This window comes from Amphiprion ocellaris, chromosome 4 (genome assembly GCF_022539595.1).
Source record: "Amphiprion ocellaris isolate individual 3 ecotype Okinawa chromosome 4, ASM2253959v1, whole genome shotgun sequence".
Classification (NCBI taxonomy): domain Eukaryota; kingdom Metazoa; phylum Chordata; class Actinopteri; family Pomacentridae; genus Amphiprion; species Amphiprion ocellaris.
In genome coordinates, this window is record NC_072769.1 from 20,743,136 (window position 1) to 20,758,517 (window position 15,382).

The 15,382-nt window shown below is 38.4% G+C and overlaps 1 protein-coding gene across 2 annotated transcripts in view; it reads left to right on the forward strand.

The window, feature by feature from the left end:
- The window catches only part of cntln (centlein, centrosomal protein), a 92,022-nt gene that overhangs the window by 364 nt on the left and 76,276 nt on the right, over positions 1-15,382 (forward strand). For both annotated transcript variants that reach the window (XM_055010380.1, XM_023293622.3), the window contains exons 2-9: positions 230-317; positions 3,940-4,028; positions 5,753-5,837; positions 8,622-8,756; positions 9,690-9,869; positions 11,946-12,079; positions 13,260-13,422; positions 13,965-14,195. In XM_055010380.1, the coding sequence (XP_054866355.1) occupies positions 237-317; positions 3,940-4,028; positions 5,753-5,837; positions 8,622-8,756; positions 9,690-9,869; positions 11,946-12,079; positions 13,260-13,422; positions 13,965-14,195 (1,098 nt within the window). In that variant the 5' untranslated portion in view covers positions 230-236. The remainder of the gene's footprint in view (positions 1-229; positions 318-3,939; positions 4,029-5,752; positions 5,838-8,621; positions 8,757-9,689; positions 9,870-11,945; positions 12,080-13,259; positions 13,423-13,964; positions 14,196-15,382) is intronic.

The following is a 15,382-nucleotide window of genomic DNA, read 5'->3' on the forward strand; positions in this document are numbered from 1 at the left end:
CAGTTAGCTTGTAATCTGCGAGAGACGGGCACCGTTATGTAGCTAACATCAAATACAAAAATACAAACACCCCGCTGATTATTACTGTCATCGCCGACGAAGTAGAAGCAGGTCATTTGCTGATCATGTCCCATCTGTATAATCTTTAATCCACTGCTACAAACATTTGTCTGCTTCTCATTCGAAGTTCCAAACTGACCTCAGCTTTTATTTGTTGCTTCCTTGTCAGTCCCAAAATGAGCTCCAAAGACGACGCTCGCATCCTGGTTTTGGAGGAGCAGGTGAAGAGTTTATCAGATGAGTTGATGCAATGCCAGGTATGTATACACGTGCGTTTAAAGGCATACAGTGCTGTAGTGTCTGCTATCTGAAGGGTGTATTATTTCATAAGAAACGCAAACTATTAGAACTGACCTCCACATAACCTGATGACATTTAATAACTCTTAAATGGCTAAATCGGCTGAATACACTGAATGCACTAAGTTCAATTATAAAATGTTGAATCATGTTGACAGTTGTTCAACTCACTTAAAAAGCTTACAAATGCATCAGAATGTACAAGTAAAAAAAAACTCAAAAAACTATTAAACACAGCTTTTTATGTGCACTCAGATACTTCTTACAGTTGCCAGCACCACTTGCTCTAAAGCAGGTGCTTTATGTAAAGCTTTTCTTTGCCTTTTTACTACCTACCATTTCTATCTAGGCATTGTGCACTTTTAAGAAAAATTCCAATCCGTTTCTAACCTTATTTATGTTTATCTCTGCTCAAAAAAGGTCTATGACTTACCTAAGATACATCTACAGCAGGTTTTTGTCACAGAACAGCAACAAATATGAAATAATTCTTGGATATACAATGTGGTGCATGCTAGAAAGTATATATATATATATATATATATATGTATATAACTCAAACTACATAAACTCGGGGTAATAGTTTTGATGTTTATCACAAACAGTCATCGGTTTAAATTGCAAAGCTTTCATTTTTCCAGGGAGTTTTTTTTTATTATTTCAAAATAACATTTTTTTTTTTACTAAACTGAATACAATATGTTCAGTCAGTTGGCTCCAAAAGATTGTAAATGTCTCGTTCAGCAAAGGCTGTGAACTGTGCAGCATCCCCAAATTTTCTGTTTGTTGAAATAAATGCGAACACAGACACAACATGCTCCCGAGCAGATCTGAGAAGCTTTCATCTTCACTTTGTGAGTCAGTGATTGAGGGAGTCCTTGCATACTCACCACCAGGTGGTGTCTAATAACATGAGTGAATTGATCCCAGCATTTCTCACTTTGCATATCCACACTACCTTGCTGTACAGGTAGGTAGACAGCTGTGGATTTCAGCAGATGAGGTGTTACATTGGCACTTCTATTACACAGTTGATACCACCTAACACGCTGGGCCAGGAACATTTGTTGTGGTTCTGTTAGGCTGTAATCACACATATGCCTATTAACTTATTTATCCTGTGTCTAAACTTAGGTTTGACTTTTAAAGTAAAATTTGGATGAGTACCAACGTATCTTTACGAACTTGTATAGTGGTACAAATCCATGTATGCACCTATGTAATTCAATAAACAGAAAACTTTGTTTATTACCAATTCATCAGTAACTGGTATTATTACAATATATGACTGAAAGAATACTCTTGACATAATTTAAAATCAGTAGAAGTGACATGCATTGTGAGCCGTTAGTCACTTTCTGCTTTTAAAATTTGCATTTGTGAAACAATTTGTTGGAAGTTAGTTGTACAAAAAGGTAATGATTTTGGTAAACATAGTTTAGTGTTGTAGTCAGTAAATTAAATGTTGTGTGTTAATTTTGTCATCTAAAATTCATATTTAAATTCATATTGCAAGTTTTATATATCTGTTTTTTTTTTCAAAACATGCTTCCAAAGCCTGAACTCCCTATAGCATTTATTTCTCATAACAGTACTGTTTATTTACACTACAGTTAAAAAATTTGAGGTCACTTAGAAATGTCCTTATTTTTGAAAGAAAAAGTTTTGTTTTCAATGCAGATAACATTAAATGAATCAGAAATACAGTCTAGACATTGTTAATGTGGTAAATGACTATTCTAGCTGGAAACGGCTGATTTGTAATGGAATATCTCCATAGAGGTACAGAGGAACATTTCCAGCAACCATCACTCCTGTGTTCTAATGCGACATTGTGTTAACTAATCATGTTGAAAAGGTAATTGATGATTAGAAAACCCTTGTGTAGTTATGGTAGCACATGAATAAAAGTGTGAGTTTTCATGGAAAACATGAACTTGCCTGGGTGACCCCAAACTTTTGAACAGTGGTGTATAACACCAAGTAGTCCTTTGTCATGCAAAGATTTGACGTACACATGAGAACACCTTTAAAGTGTAACAACATTATTAGAATGTTTCTTTCAATTACAATGCACAGCACTACAATTTTACTAGTTTGCTGGTGTACTTTATTGATTTCAGACCTATGGTTCCTGTTGCTTTACACTTAACTGACATGGAGGCCATCCTTGGTGGTCTTATCTCAAGTAGAACATCAGCGATTCTGTGTATCTAATAAGGACCTTAAGTTGTAGAGTGTACAATTTAAATAGTGGCATTTGAATACTACTGATGTCTTAAGTCTCTGGCATGATGTACTTCAGGACAGCCATTAACTACAAAGAGTCTCTTCTGTCAGCCAGCAAATGTTCCTGCTAGATCACGCTACTACTAATATGTGCTGAATTCCAGCGACTCTCTCTGGTATGTTTAGCCCATGGTGTTTCAGTGTCTAGATTCAAAATGAATAATTCAGAGATCATCAAACACATATTCAATGCATCTTTAAGTACACATATGGCAGAGGAGAGCTCTTGATGAGGGTCTTCACTGAACATTTGTCTGTGGAACGGCTAATGGCAGCCAAAGGCCAGACACAGGGAGACCACGTATTTCAAGTAAACCATGCTGCTTAATTTAATGGTTAGCTGCGCTCTGGAGTTGATTTGGTGAGATCTCTATCTCCCTTCAACCCTGTTCCCTCTCTGTAAACACACACACCAACGCTCAGATGCATATAGAGACAGAGATCTACAGTCCTTCCACTTTATATGTTCAGCTCATGGTCTTATCAAGGTCTGTTTCTGCCATTTTAGTAAATAATTGATTAGACACTTTTGAAAAGGGGGTTAAAATTCATGTACTAATTGGAGACCAGTAGATTCCAGTGGGAGGGATGACTTTTATCTTATGATGATGTGAACATAATTTATCAGATAATTTTATATTAAGTCGATTTGGTATAATTCTGTCTTTTAATGTCAGAAAATGTAGTTTTTAGATGTCCCTCATTAAATGTAATGTAGCTTAAAAATGTTTGAAAAACCAGCGAGACAATTTGAATTGGAAATGTGTCAGGGGCTGGCTGGGTTTTTCCACTTGAAGATGACTCTCTCTGTCATCAGTTTTGAGTTTCTTTGGGGCTAGTTACTTGGGAGCCGTAGTGGAAAACATATCCGGAGAGCAATTGATTAAAAAAGAAAATGCAAGCTCGACTGCTGTGTTTTGATTTGGATCCCAGCTCTCCGCAGTCATAAATAGTGCATAATGACAAGTGTCAATGCTGGCTCCCCTTGAGTCGAAGGTCACAGCACTGCTAAGAGAGGCTCATGATGAGAGAGGGCAGGCCAGATAACAAAAATACTATTTTGTACAAGATGTTTAAATTATTGATTGACTGCTCCTACTATCATATGCTAATGTCACTGAGCATCCTGTTTCATTTTTAGTTGTTTTTTTTTTCAGTGAGAAGAGCTGCAATGTGTTGCTGCTTTTCCTTTTTGGGATTTATCAAAATCAAACTTGTCAAATTTATCAAACATGATTCATCTCAATTAAGAATAACAGCTGTTGACTTGCTGAATCCTTTATTTTCACAGGCAGACAAGGAGTTTGTGTGGTCCCTGTGGAAACGCCTGCAAGTGGCAAATCCGGACTTGACCCAGGCTGTTAGTTTGGTGGTTGAGCGGTGGGTAGATTCATCCTTCGCATTGCTACCTGAGAAGCTCAACAGCTGAACATTGTTTTATCTCACAAGTGAAGAGAATATGTGTGAAAGTCATTCAAGGGGTGTTTAAAGCACCTTGGCCATTCTTCGGGGGTTATGACGGAATCTGGTGCAGATGCTGATTTAAGCCCTCTTATCCCCCGTCTAGCAGTTCAAACAATGGAAACCCTTTTAATGAAAACACTCTTCCTCTGCTGCTCACATGCTGGACAGTTGAAACAGTCCTGCCAAATGCTTGTCTTTATCGGATAAATTGTGAGATTGGATATGACCTCTTTTGCAGGATGACTAAGCTACACGGAAAACAGTGGCCTGGGAACTTTCGGAAAAGACAAAGGTTCAGGTTTTTTCCTGATGATGCACATTTGGCTACACGAAATAGATTCTTTGTTATTAGGAAAGATATTGTGTCCTCAAACTGTCTTTCATTTATCACAGTACTTTAAAACTGTTTGTTTATTCTACTTTCACCAACAGCCCTTAAGGTTTGTGTACAACTTTATTCAGTTTTTACTGACATTTTTCTTCAGGACATGAGATAAGAGTCATATTTTCTGGTGCATATCTCACACTTTCTGAGGTCTGTGAGTTGTTAGTAGGCCCTTAATAGAGGTAAAACACAGTGCAGAAACTGCCTCGATACCTGTGCCTCTCATTTCTTCTTCTCACCCTCTTCAGTTCCTTATAGCCCCTTAGGAAACCCATCAAAGTATGTAGGTCCGCCGAGACCGGTGGGGGAACATGCAACCAGAGAGTGTATGTGTATTGTATCACCTGATGCGCAGGAGGATATTGACATGGTAATTGTGTCGACTCCAGTCAAGCGCTGGTGCCCACTGGGAACCGCTATTCATCCCTCCCTCCCCTTCCTGTGTGGATCATGTTGAGTGATTGGTTGGTTGCTCAGGACATGGTGAACACAGCCCAATATACGAGAAGATGCAGCTAGGCCTGCCTGCGTTCCAGTCCCTCCAGGGACAACAGATACTTATTTCAGTGTCTGCCGGGGGAGAGAGCTGATCAGAAGAGGCAAAGAGACGATAGAAAAGGCCTCAAAGAGGGGAGGTGTAGAAGGAACAAGTGATGAGTGGAGGGAATGGGTGGTCTCTGGTGGTCTAAAGCAGTTGAAACAAACAGGTCCCCAACTGAATCCTTGTTTTTGACTCCCTAAAAGTTCATTATGATAAAAGAGGTGCTAGTCGGCTAGAGAGAAGGTTCAGAGTTTGGTGCTGCAGCATTGTAGTACTGTAGTTCTTTTGTTAAACTTTAGCTTTAATGAATACGAAAAGATTTAAGATATTTTAAGATATGTGTTTTTTAACTGGTACGTGCAGCAGGTGGACAAAGAATTTGAAATTGACAGTTTGAAATTAGCATTATTATAAAGGACAGAATCTATACTGGAAATGACAAGTTTTACTGAATATGCGATATGTTGTCAGACCAAACAAGCACACAAAAATTCTGCATATGGTGGTCTACTGTACATACATTGTGAGGCAAAGTTGCAAAACATTTACATTTAAAATATTTTAATAACATGGATGCTTTATTCAGATAATGTATCTGTTGAATTTGGAGGATAAGCGTATTATCTACTAGTTTTGTCATCCTATGCTCTCAAGTTTCTCATAAGTTAAATGAATATGGACACGTGCTATTTTTTATTTTCCTTTTTCTTCTAGTGAGAAGCACAAAGCTGAGATGAAGGACCGGAAAGTGTTGGAGATCCTCCAGTCCAAAGACTACAAAATACAAGAGCTGGAGCAGGTACAGTACAGGCTGTTACTCACTGTGTTAAGCAGATGTCTGTTAACTCTCACTCATATTAATTTTTATATTTATATAAACAAAGCTGTGAATTGTATGTATTAAAGCAAATCAGTAAAAAGTAAAGAAATCTGTAATAACATAAACTAAATCCGCTTTATGCAAAAGTTACAACAGCATTCCTATATTTGAACTTTCTATATTAACAAATCTACAAATCTTGTTGGCCAACAACCAGTTCCAAAGGGACAACTACAGAGCAACTATCTGACGTTTCAGTCCCAGCTGTTTCTTGTATATAATTATTCATTTTATGTCTTTTACCGAAATGGGTTAATTTTTGATATTCTATTTGACATGATCCTCTTTTGCCTTTTCTTTTGTTGCAAACGAGCATTTAATATTAGCTTTTATAGAAATAAATTAAATGTATCACAAAAAACTGATACGTGAAACAGAATCTGTGTATTTTTATCAGCATCCCTTTAACTCTTGATCTCTCTCTCTCTCTCTCTCTCTTACCTGCACTTGCTTTGCACCTTTAGTAATATTTCTTCATGGTATGATGGCTAATGATAATGACATCACTAATGTAATTTACTCCAAATCATCATCCCTTCACCGAAGCATCTGTCAGTCTACTTCATTAGCGCCCCTCATCCAGGATTGTGTTCATTCTTAATGAGACTGGCTGTAATGGAGTCATCAGCTTGCCAGTGCTTTTTGCCATTACACTCCTGAGCTATCATAATAGTAGCTCATAGGACCGCAAAATATGTTATTAGTGTAAACTTTATTTTAATGCATCACGTTTTTAAATTGGGGAAGTAAAATATTGTAGTCAGCCAAGATAGCTCACTGTTTTCTCACAGGATTCACAACAATGTGGACAAAATATCTTTGAAGCACAAGGACTTCCAAGTACTACAGCAAAACCCTCTTGATAATTTTAATTTAATTTAATCTTACCTCCCTCTTGCTAATTTCATAGTTTGCTAACAGCACAAACAGCTAAGACACATGGTGACTTAACCACGATTAAATTATTCATGCTCATTTGTGTTTAAGTGTCAACCTACAATATGTTTATTACTTTCATAGAATCATTGCATTTTTTGCTGCATTTCTTCAAAGAATTTAACAGCTTTTTTAAGAAAGCTCATTAATGTGCTGTGTCTGTGCTGTGTCATCCGACCCCCTGACAGTCATCATCTCATCTATAGTCTTGAGCCATACTCACATAGTGATTAATTGGTCTTCCCTCAATTTTGGGGGGCGATGTGATGGTTCACTGAGTCCACATTGGATCTCAAATTTTTCTTAATATATCGGCTTTTCCACTTTGATGATGTTTTTTTCCCCTTGTCTTTTTTCCCTCCACCTCTTTTCCTCTATACTTTTGTAACATAATTAGCTTTCATTTTTGAACTGCACTGGGAATTTTCAAATGCTAATCTTTCTGTCCTAGACCTCTTAACTTGGCGGAACCCCCCTTTTTTTCTCCTCTATCAATTGAGCGCTACTGGAGTTCAAATTGTTCTTTCCTATCTCATTATCAGCGTTTGAATTTATTTTCTGCTCTCCAGTATAAATCTCTATTAAAGCCCCTCTGTTCTTAGAACGGCAAGCTAGAAGTAGTAAGGAACGCTAAATCCACTATCTGGATATATCTGAGCGATTTCCCTCAACATGGCAATTAACTGCATCCCAGAGCACAGTGTTATTTGAGAGGAGGGTGTACCCACAGAAGGCTGTGGATTACCAGCCAATGCCAAACCCCAGCTGATGTAGTGTTAAGAAGCCAGCTTCCTCCTACTCGGGCCACAAAGGCTTCCAAAAAAAACATGAATTGAACATAAACCAGCATCAAAAGTTGGTGGTCATTAAATCATTGTAGCATTTCTGTTGGCCTCTTGTTTGTTGAATCTTGAGAATCATCAAATTAATCATCAGAGGGCTTTGTTCTGTTTGTCGTGTGACTAGTAAAATCAGAGTATAATAACCTATAAACTCCAAATATTTCTCTTTAGTGCAAAAAAAGTATGTTCTGAAAATGTTCACATTTAAGGAATTATCTTGTTCCAAAACATTATGAACAACCTGATATTTCTTACGAAAAATAAATTCAATTTCACCAACATTATACCTCAGTTTGTAATTTACATATTACCACTTACAGGCACAAAACATTTAATCACAGGTATCTGGAACTGAATGATATAGTATTTTACTTTATGATCAAAACAACACAAGTCAGACAAAAACCGACAACAAAAACAAGACAAAATATTACAAACATGAGACGTAAAACGATAAAAATTAGAAACAAAATGACAAAAAAATGAGGCAAGCGACACGAAAGAAAAAAAGACAAAAAAGTTACAAAGCAACAAAAAATGGGCAATCAACAAAAACGAGACAAATAATTACAAACACAAGAAACAAAACTACAAAACAAATAGACAAACAACACAAGCAAGACAAAAAAAACACAATGAATAAAGCAAAGCACAACATGGCAAAATAAGGGATGAAAATCTAGATTACAAAAATGTCAGTTTTTTTTAGTCAACATTTTTCTGTTTAATACTCACAGATGTAATATGAGTTAGTATATTTAAAAGTGTGTGTTATATGTGCTTCAGACCATAGTAGGGGCATAATCCACATTTTTGATTTGAGTTTCCAGGACTTAAATGCATAATGTAATCTGTGAGCCTCTTTCTCTCTTCCTTTCTTACTGTGTCATTCACTGCCTTTCTGCTATATCTATGTCTGCCACAGAAAGTGTCAGGACAGCAGCAGGAGATGAACAGCTTTGTACAGAGGAGGACAACAGTGGAAGAGGAGAGTGCTTTAATGAAGAAGGAGCTGACAGCTCTGCGTGAACAACTGGTCAATAAGAGTCAGCAACTTAAGGTTGGTGGAACAAAATTTCTGTGGCAGTCTGGGCTCAGATTCAAAAAGTCTTTTCTGTGTGGCACCTAACACGACAAGCCCCCTCTGGCTATGGCTTCAGGCATTTGAATCATTTAGAAGAGAAAGAGGATTGTTCAGCCCTCCTGAACACAATCTCAGTGTCTTTGTGTCGTCTTCTCTCGTTTTCACCCTTACTCTTTCTCGCTCTTTTTTTTTTTTTTTTGCTTTTAGCTTTCTTTCTTGCTACTGACAACAGAGAATACTTAACAGCTGGAAAGTCTGTGTGTGTGTGTGAGATGGAGAGAAGGAGTCAAAGGAAAGCAGGTTGTTAACTTTCAGATAAATACTTAATGCCTCCTTCAGTGGGGGGAAAGTGAAAAGTGTGCACATGATGGTGTGGCTTCTACCTAATTATGCTTAGATGGGACATGGCTATGATTAATTGATAAAGGAATGGTCCTTACACAGTCTTGGTGGGGTCTCATGGTGAGAAATCGTGGGGGACAGCATCAAAGGAGACCTCGGTTGAGTGTAATGGGTCTCGTAGCAAGCACCATTCTCATTAGGAGCCTGTCATTAAAGCTGACAGACTGGCCCCTGTACCTGCATGAGCCCAGCTCTTGCGGCAGAGTTCGGCCCACACCAACCAACATCTGGCCACGTGGGCCCAGTCATACAGCACAGGTGACCTTGGCCAATCAACGACCCATGCAGGGGGCTCCCGCAGAAAAGCCGGTTCACTGTTTACATATTCATTTCGGCTTCAACCCCACGGGCTGCTTCTTTTTGTACCTCTCCGGCTTTCTTTTTTTCATTTTCTCAGTTTGAATTGCTACTTTTTTCTATTTCTCTTCTTTCGTCACTATTGTTTATTTGGCCCTGCTGACCCCCCGCTCCTCTCTTCACACACACACACACACCTCTCTTGTTCAGGAAATGAAGACAGAGTGTAGGAGGAAAGAGGAGGAGGAGCAGCAGGTGGTGCAGGCTCTAGAGGAGGAGAAAGAGGGATTAACTTCCCGCTGTGCCGCCCTGCGAGCTGACCTGGAGGAGAAACAGAGGCAGGCCAGCAGCCAACGAGACCAGAGGGATGCTGCCCAGGCCAGATTAAAGGTATGAGCACGGTGACAAGTCCATTCAGGCACATACACACACACACACACACACACACACACACACACACACACACACACACCTTGAACTCTCTGATCCCTCACAGCCTTTCCTCCTGAGCTTGTGAATATAAAGAGATCTCTGTAGCAAAACACATAATTGAATATGCAGAGACTCTATTCAAAGGAAGGAAAAATTATGATTTAACACGGGGGAGACAAATCTTGCTGGGTTGGGGTAAAAAATGAATTGGGTGGACCACAACTGAAAGGAACTTTTGTGAAGTTGTTGGTATGTGTGGGTTTCAGAGTTTGTGCTGGTTGTGTGTTGTCTGTCATTCACGCTCCCTAAAGCAAGCAGGTAATATTCAAAATCTGTCTGTTGCTACAGTCATCATTATGGATCAGTACTTTTCATCTCTGGGAATACAGTGATTAGACAGTGACAGAGTTTTGAATATTTAACCAATCGAGTGGCAGTCAAAATCCTTGAAGAGTTTTACATTTCAATATGCAGCCTGTTGCCGTTTCTTCACAGAAATCAGCTTCCTAGCAGAGTCTCAGGACATAAGAGCTGCAGGAGAACCTCACATTCTTCCCCTTCCTTATAAACTAATCGTTATGAAACATATTGCTCCCCTACTCAAATGGAGGCAGACAGAAAGTCTTGAATAAGTCAGAGCTGCCGAGTAATTACACTTGGATGGGATGGAGCCCAGCAACTAGTATATGCACATCCATCACAGCCTAAGACACTCCACCTGTTCCTCATTTTTTGTATCATACATTGATTTGAAAGATGGAGATGGAGATTATGGGATGCACGGGGGATACATCATGCCAATTTGTTGGACATAGCAAAGATTTGTCCAGGACTTTATCATTTAATTCAGTCGTACAAGCATAGATAAAATATAGTTATTATTATTACTTAAACTGCACAGGAATTGAAAAATCTAATGGAAACGATAGCCCGTAAGCTAATACAAATTTAGTAAACACCAATGTATATGTTACAGCAAAAATATTTTTCACATAATTTTCAGTGAATCCTCGATTTGGTACATGGTTTATCCAGGGTTTGGTGACTTATTAGTGTTTGATGTCATGTCTTGCACTAATTATTTCTTCCCATTAAGGAAAATCCGTCACTAACACCATTCCTGCACCTACCACACAAAAACGTCACAGCAGCAGTCTCAAATTATTTTGGTGTAGTGTTATAGCCATGTACATTTTGCTCTTGGGTTAGTCTGCTGAAATTCAGTGTCACACAAATAAAGGCCTAAAATATTTACCATCCTACCCCTCAGCTGGCTTAAAACTGAAACCGTTGTCACAGTTTATTTGTTTTTGCAAGTTTTTTAATGAATTAAATAATTTGTTGTTGCCTGTTTTTGCTGAATTTCTCTGTGAATGTGTGAGGTGTAGGCATCTAGCAACAGCAGACAGATTTACAATGTCAACAATAACACTGTGCATATCCAAATGCTAATGTTGATTCCTTTACAGAGTAGGTAAAGTATACCACACTTCCCAGCTGGTTTATTGCTGCGTCATAAAGGGTCAGCGAAAACACATAATCTGACTTAAAAATGCTAACATTAATATTTCTTAAGAAATACACTACTGTTCAAGAGTTTGGGGTCACTTAGAAATGTCTTTATTTTTGAAAGAACAGCAGTTTTTTTCAATGAAGATAACGTTAAATGAATCAGAAATCCAGTCTAGACATTGTTAATGTGGTAAATGACTATTCTAGCTGGAAACAGCTGATTTTTAATGGAATATCTACATAGGGGTACAGAGGAACATTTCCAGGAACCGTCACTACTGTGTTTTAGCTAATGGTGTTGAAAGCCTAATGGATGATTAGAAAACCCTTGTGTAATTATGTTAGCACGAGAATAAAAGTGTGTATTTTCATTGAAAACATGAAATTGTCTGGGTGACCCCAAACTTTTGAATGGTAGTGCAGACTGGCATAAAAATGCTAACATTAATATTTGTTAAGAAGAAGAAGTATGTTTTTGCAAAAGACTGTCAATTTAAAGTCATTATTACTCTTCTACGTCAGGATCTGGAGGAGGAACTGCATAAAGCTTGGCAGGAGCTGTCTGCCTTGCAGAGCCACAGTAGAAATCTTGAAGTTCAGCTTTCTTCCAAAGAGAGGGAGGTAACAACTAAAGAGGAGCAACTCGATCGACTTCGGTGAGCCCTACCAACTGAAGCAGTGTCTTTGTTCTTGTAACAACCACACCCTAATACCTAATACACCCTTTGGGGTGACACAGATTTCTTCCACTCTGGCTCACCTAAAGCCACTTGATAAGCCCTGCATAGTGGATGTGCTTTAAAAGAGAGAGAAAAGGGAAACAGGGCAGGCTTTGGCTAAGCTTTAGTCGATATGATAAAAACTGTGAGAACTGTCGGAGCCTTAGTGGTAATCTCAACCTTTTTTAACTACTTTTCTGTTTTAATGCCAGAGGCACTCTGACATGTCAGTCACACCAGGGCTATAGAGTATTCTTAAGGCTTTGGGTAGGTGATTAAAGATGTCCTTATAAGTAAGAGGAGCACTTTGTGGTAATTCCATGGAAGGACAAGTAAACAAATGAGCTTTGATGCTAATTAATGTTGCTCTGTTGAGAAATTAGCCATTGTTGATATAAGAAGGAATGTAAATGTATCACTGTCCTTAATTCATTACAGTGATGTAATATGCAGTATGTGGGTATTATGGTTATTGTTCTTATTACCATGTTTCTGTGGGGAATATGTACTAACCATGTAAACAAATATCTTGTGCAATGAAGACTATATACAGGGTGTCCCTAAACTCTGGACATATAGGCAGAAATACACATTTTCAAGAAATGAGATTTTTGACAACATTTTATTCAATATATATATTTTTTAAATATATTGATTTAATACATATTTGATAATTAATCAAATATATATTTAATATGATAGCCTTATTTAATCTGTGGAAGCAAAAAAAAAAAAATTGTAATTAATGGGATTTCCTATGTGTCCAGACTTTAGGGACACCCTGTATTTGTTTAAATAATTTGAATTACGTATTTAAATTACACTTTTTAATATTTACACACTTTCAATGTTATTTTAGAAAAAACAGTCATACACCTTGATAATTCAGATGCCTGGACATCCTCTTAATTTCATATTTGAAGGAATTGCCTTGTCACGATTACAGATTCTTTATATTTTTCATCCTAAATCAAACCAATAAACTTGGACATGTAATTTCAGAATGTGGATGGAGAAAATAATTTCCGCCCTATAGAATTTTGAAAAATAGAATTTTTCATAAGCATTGCAATATTATGTACAATCTGTGTCTAACATGCTCAGTGTGTGTGTTTAGTCGTGATTTTACAGAAGTGCAGACTCTGTACAGACAGAGCACGGAGCATGCATCAGAGCAGAGCCACCTGATCAAGCAACTGGAAGGACTCAACCTAGACACACAGAGGGTCCTGAGGAACCAAGAAGAGGCACATACTGCTGACACCACTTCCTATCAGCGGGTACTTGTACATGCCAAACCTCAAACTCATCGCTATTAAAACCACTCTGTTGCACTCCATTCGGGCCTCACCCGCTGTTGTGATATATTTCCAAGCTAGTTGTAACCTGCAATTATTTTACTACTGCCAGAAAAGCACTTTTCTCACTGTATCCAGTTACTGTGGATAGGTTTTCATTATACCACACCTCCGTCTGATGACTGTGCCGTGCAAGTGGAGGTATAGAGAGAGACATTTTGCAATTATAAATCATAAAATAGCTATTAAGAAACCTTTTTGGGCCTACTATGTATTGTCTTTTGGGGTTTTTTGCCTTTCATCCTTTCTTTTTGCTATTTATTCCCTATTTAGATGGTCTTAACAATGCTTTTCTCAATGGAAATAAATAAATATTCCTATATGAATGCATAGAACAGTTTCCACATCAGCTAATTACTATATTTGTGTCATGTTCCTCTAGTTGACTTGACTTATTTCCCCTCCCCTTCACCCCCCTTTGCCTACTTTTCCAACAGTTCTGTCTCATTTATGTTTGTTGACAGCTATACAAGGAGTTGAGTCAGTGCTACCAGGCTCTTGTCACTAGTGAGGCCAAGCTCCGTCAGAGTCACCAGGAGCTCAGCAGCCAGTTGGCTCAAAAAGACCAACATATCTTGGAACTCCAGGCCCAGCTACAGCAACAACAGGAACAAATACAACAGCAGCAGCAGCAGCAGCAACAAGCTCAGCAGACAGCCCTTTACCCCTCACCAAACAGACAAACCAACTTCAGGGTAAGCGCCCTTATTCTTTACCACCTCTCCTACAAAGGCCATCTCTTTGCAGACTTTATAAAGTGCATAAAAACTCCAGGCGAAGAAGTGTTCTTCAATGAATCCTGCTCTGCTGCAAAAGTTGTTGAAATTTCATATCCGTGGGCGTGGGTATGCACAGCAAATTTGTTTGCTTACGTTTTCCAGAATACTGTACCTGTCCTTTTATTTACATAACAACATTATATTTTCCTACATCTGCCAATCACTTGTCTTGGCCTAATGTGTAATTGTCCTAAGTGATGTGTAGGTGGATTAGCAGGCACAGCAGTAACTGACAAGCCTCAGCATGGCCTCTGGTGGTGGTCTTTAACTCAGAATCATTCTTTTGATATTTCTCTAGTTCACCCTTGATCTATCCGTCTCTCTTAGCACCAGTGTCTTTTATGTCAGCTATCTGATCTTCTCCGCTCTCCGTCCTCGGCACATGTGCTCTCTCTGACTTCCTTACTTTATCTATCTTCTTTCTCTCCTCCCAACCAAGTAACTGGAAATCCTTTTAACACACTCCGGTCAGGTAGCAAAGACAGATAAGAGGTGGAGAGAGGTGATTTAATTGGAGCCCAGTAATGTTCTTGAAGATGATGTTACAGTTCTACATCTGTCAGTCACCAGGAGCTCGGTTTTGGCTCTTTAGCTTTGAACTGTCACCCAAAGCAATAGAGGCCTTTAATAACTCCTAATGATACAGAGATAGGTATTAGACCACACAGTGTCAAACATTTGGTGGAAAAAAGCATCTACATCTTGTACTCTTTAGCCACGATGGAGTCTGTCAATCTGTTCTGCAGTATGATTTTTGCTTCAGTTTAAATTGGATCCTGTTTCAAATAAAACCGCTCTGGAGCTGATGCAGCGAAGATAGTATTTTTGCAGCCGTTGCGTAATATATCTACACCTCCACTGACTATAACTTCTTAATTTGATTGGTTGATTTTCTGAAAGTGCTGCCCCCAGACTGTGGAAGTTTAAAGATATCAGCTCAAATGTTAAGTGAGTTACAATCACCCTGTCTCACTTAACCCTGTTAATTTAACCAGCGGTAAAATATAAATGGATCATTTAGTCGGTAATTAAATACAGTACTGTAGTGTTCCTCCAGTAATTAATACTGCATTTAGAGAAGATGCAGTTAGTGCTGTGTGTGT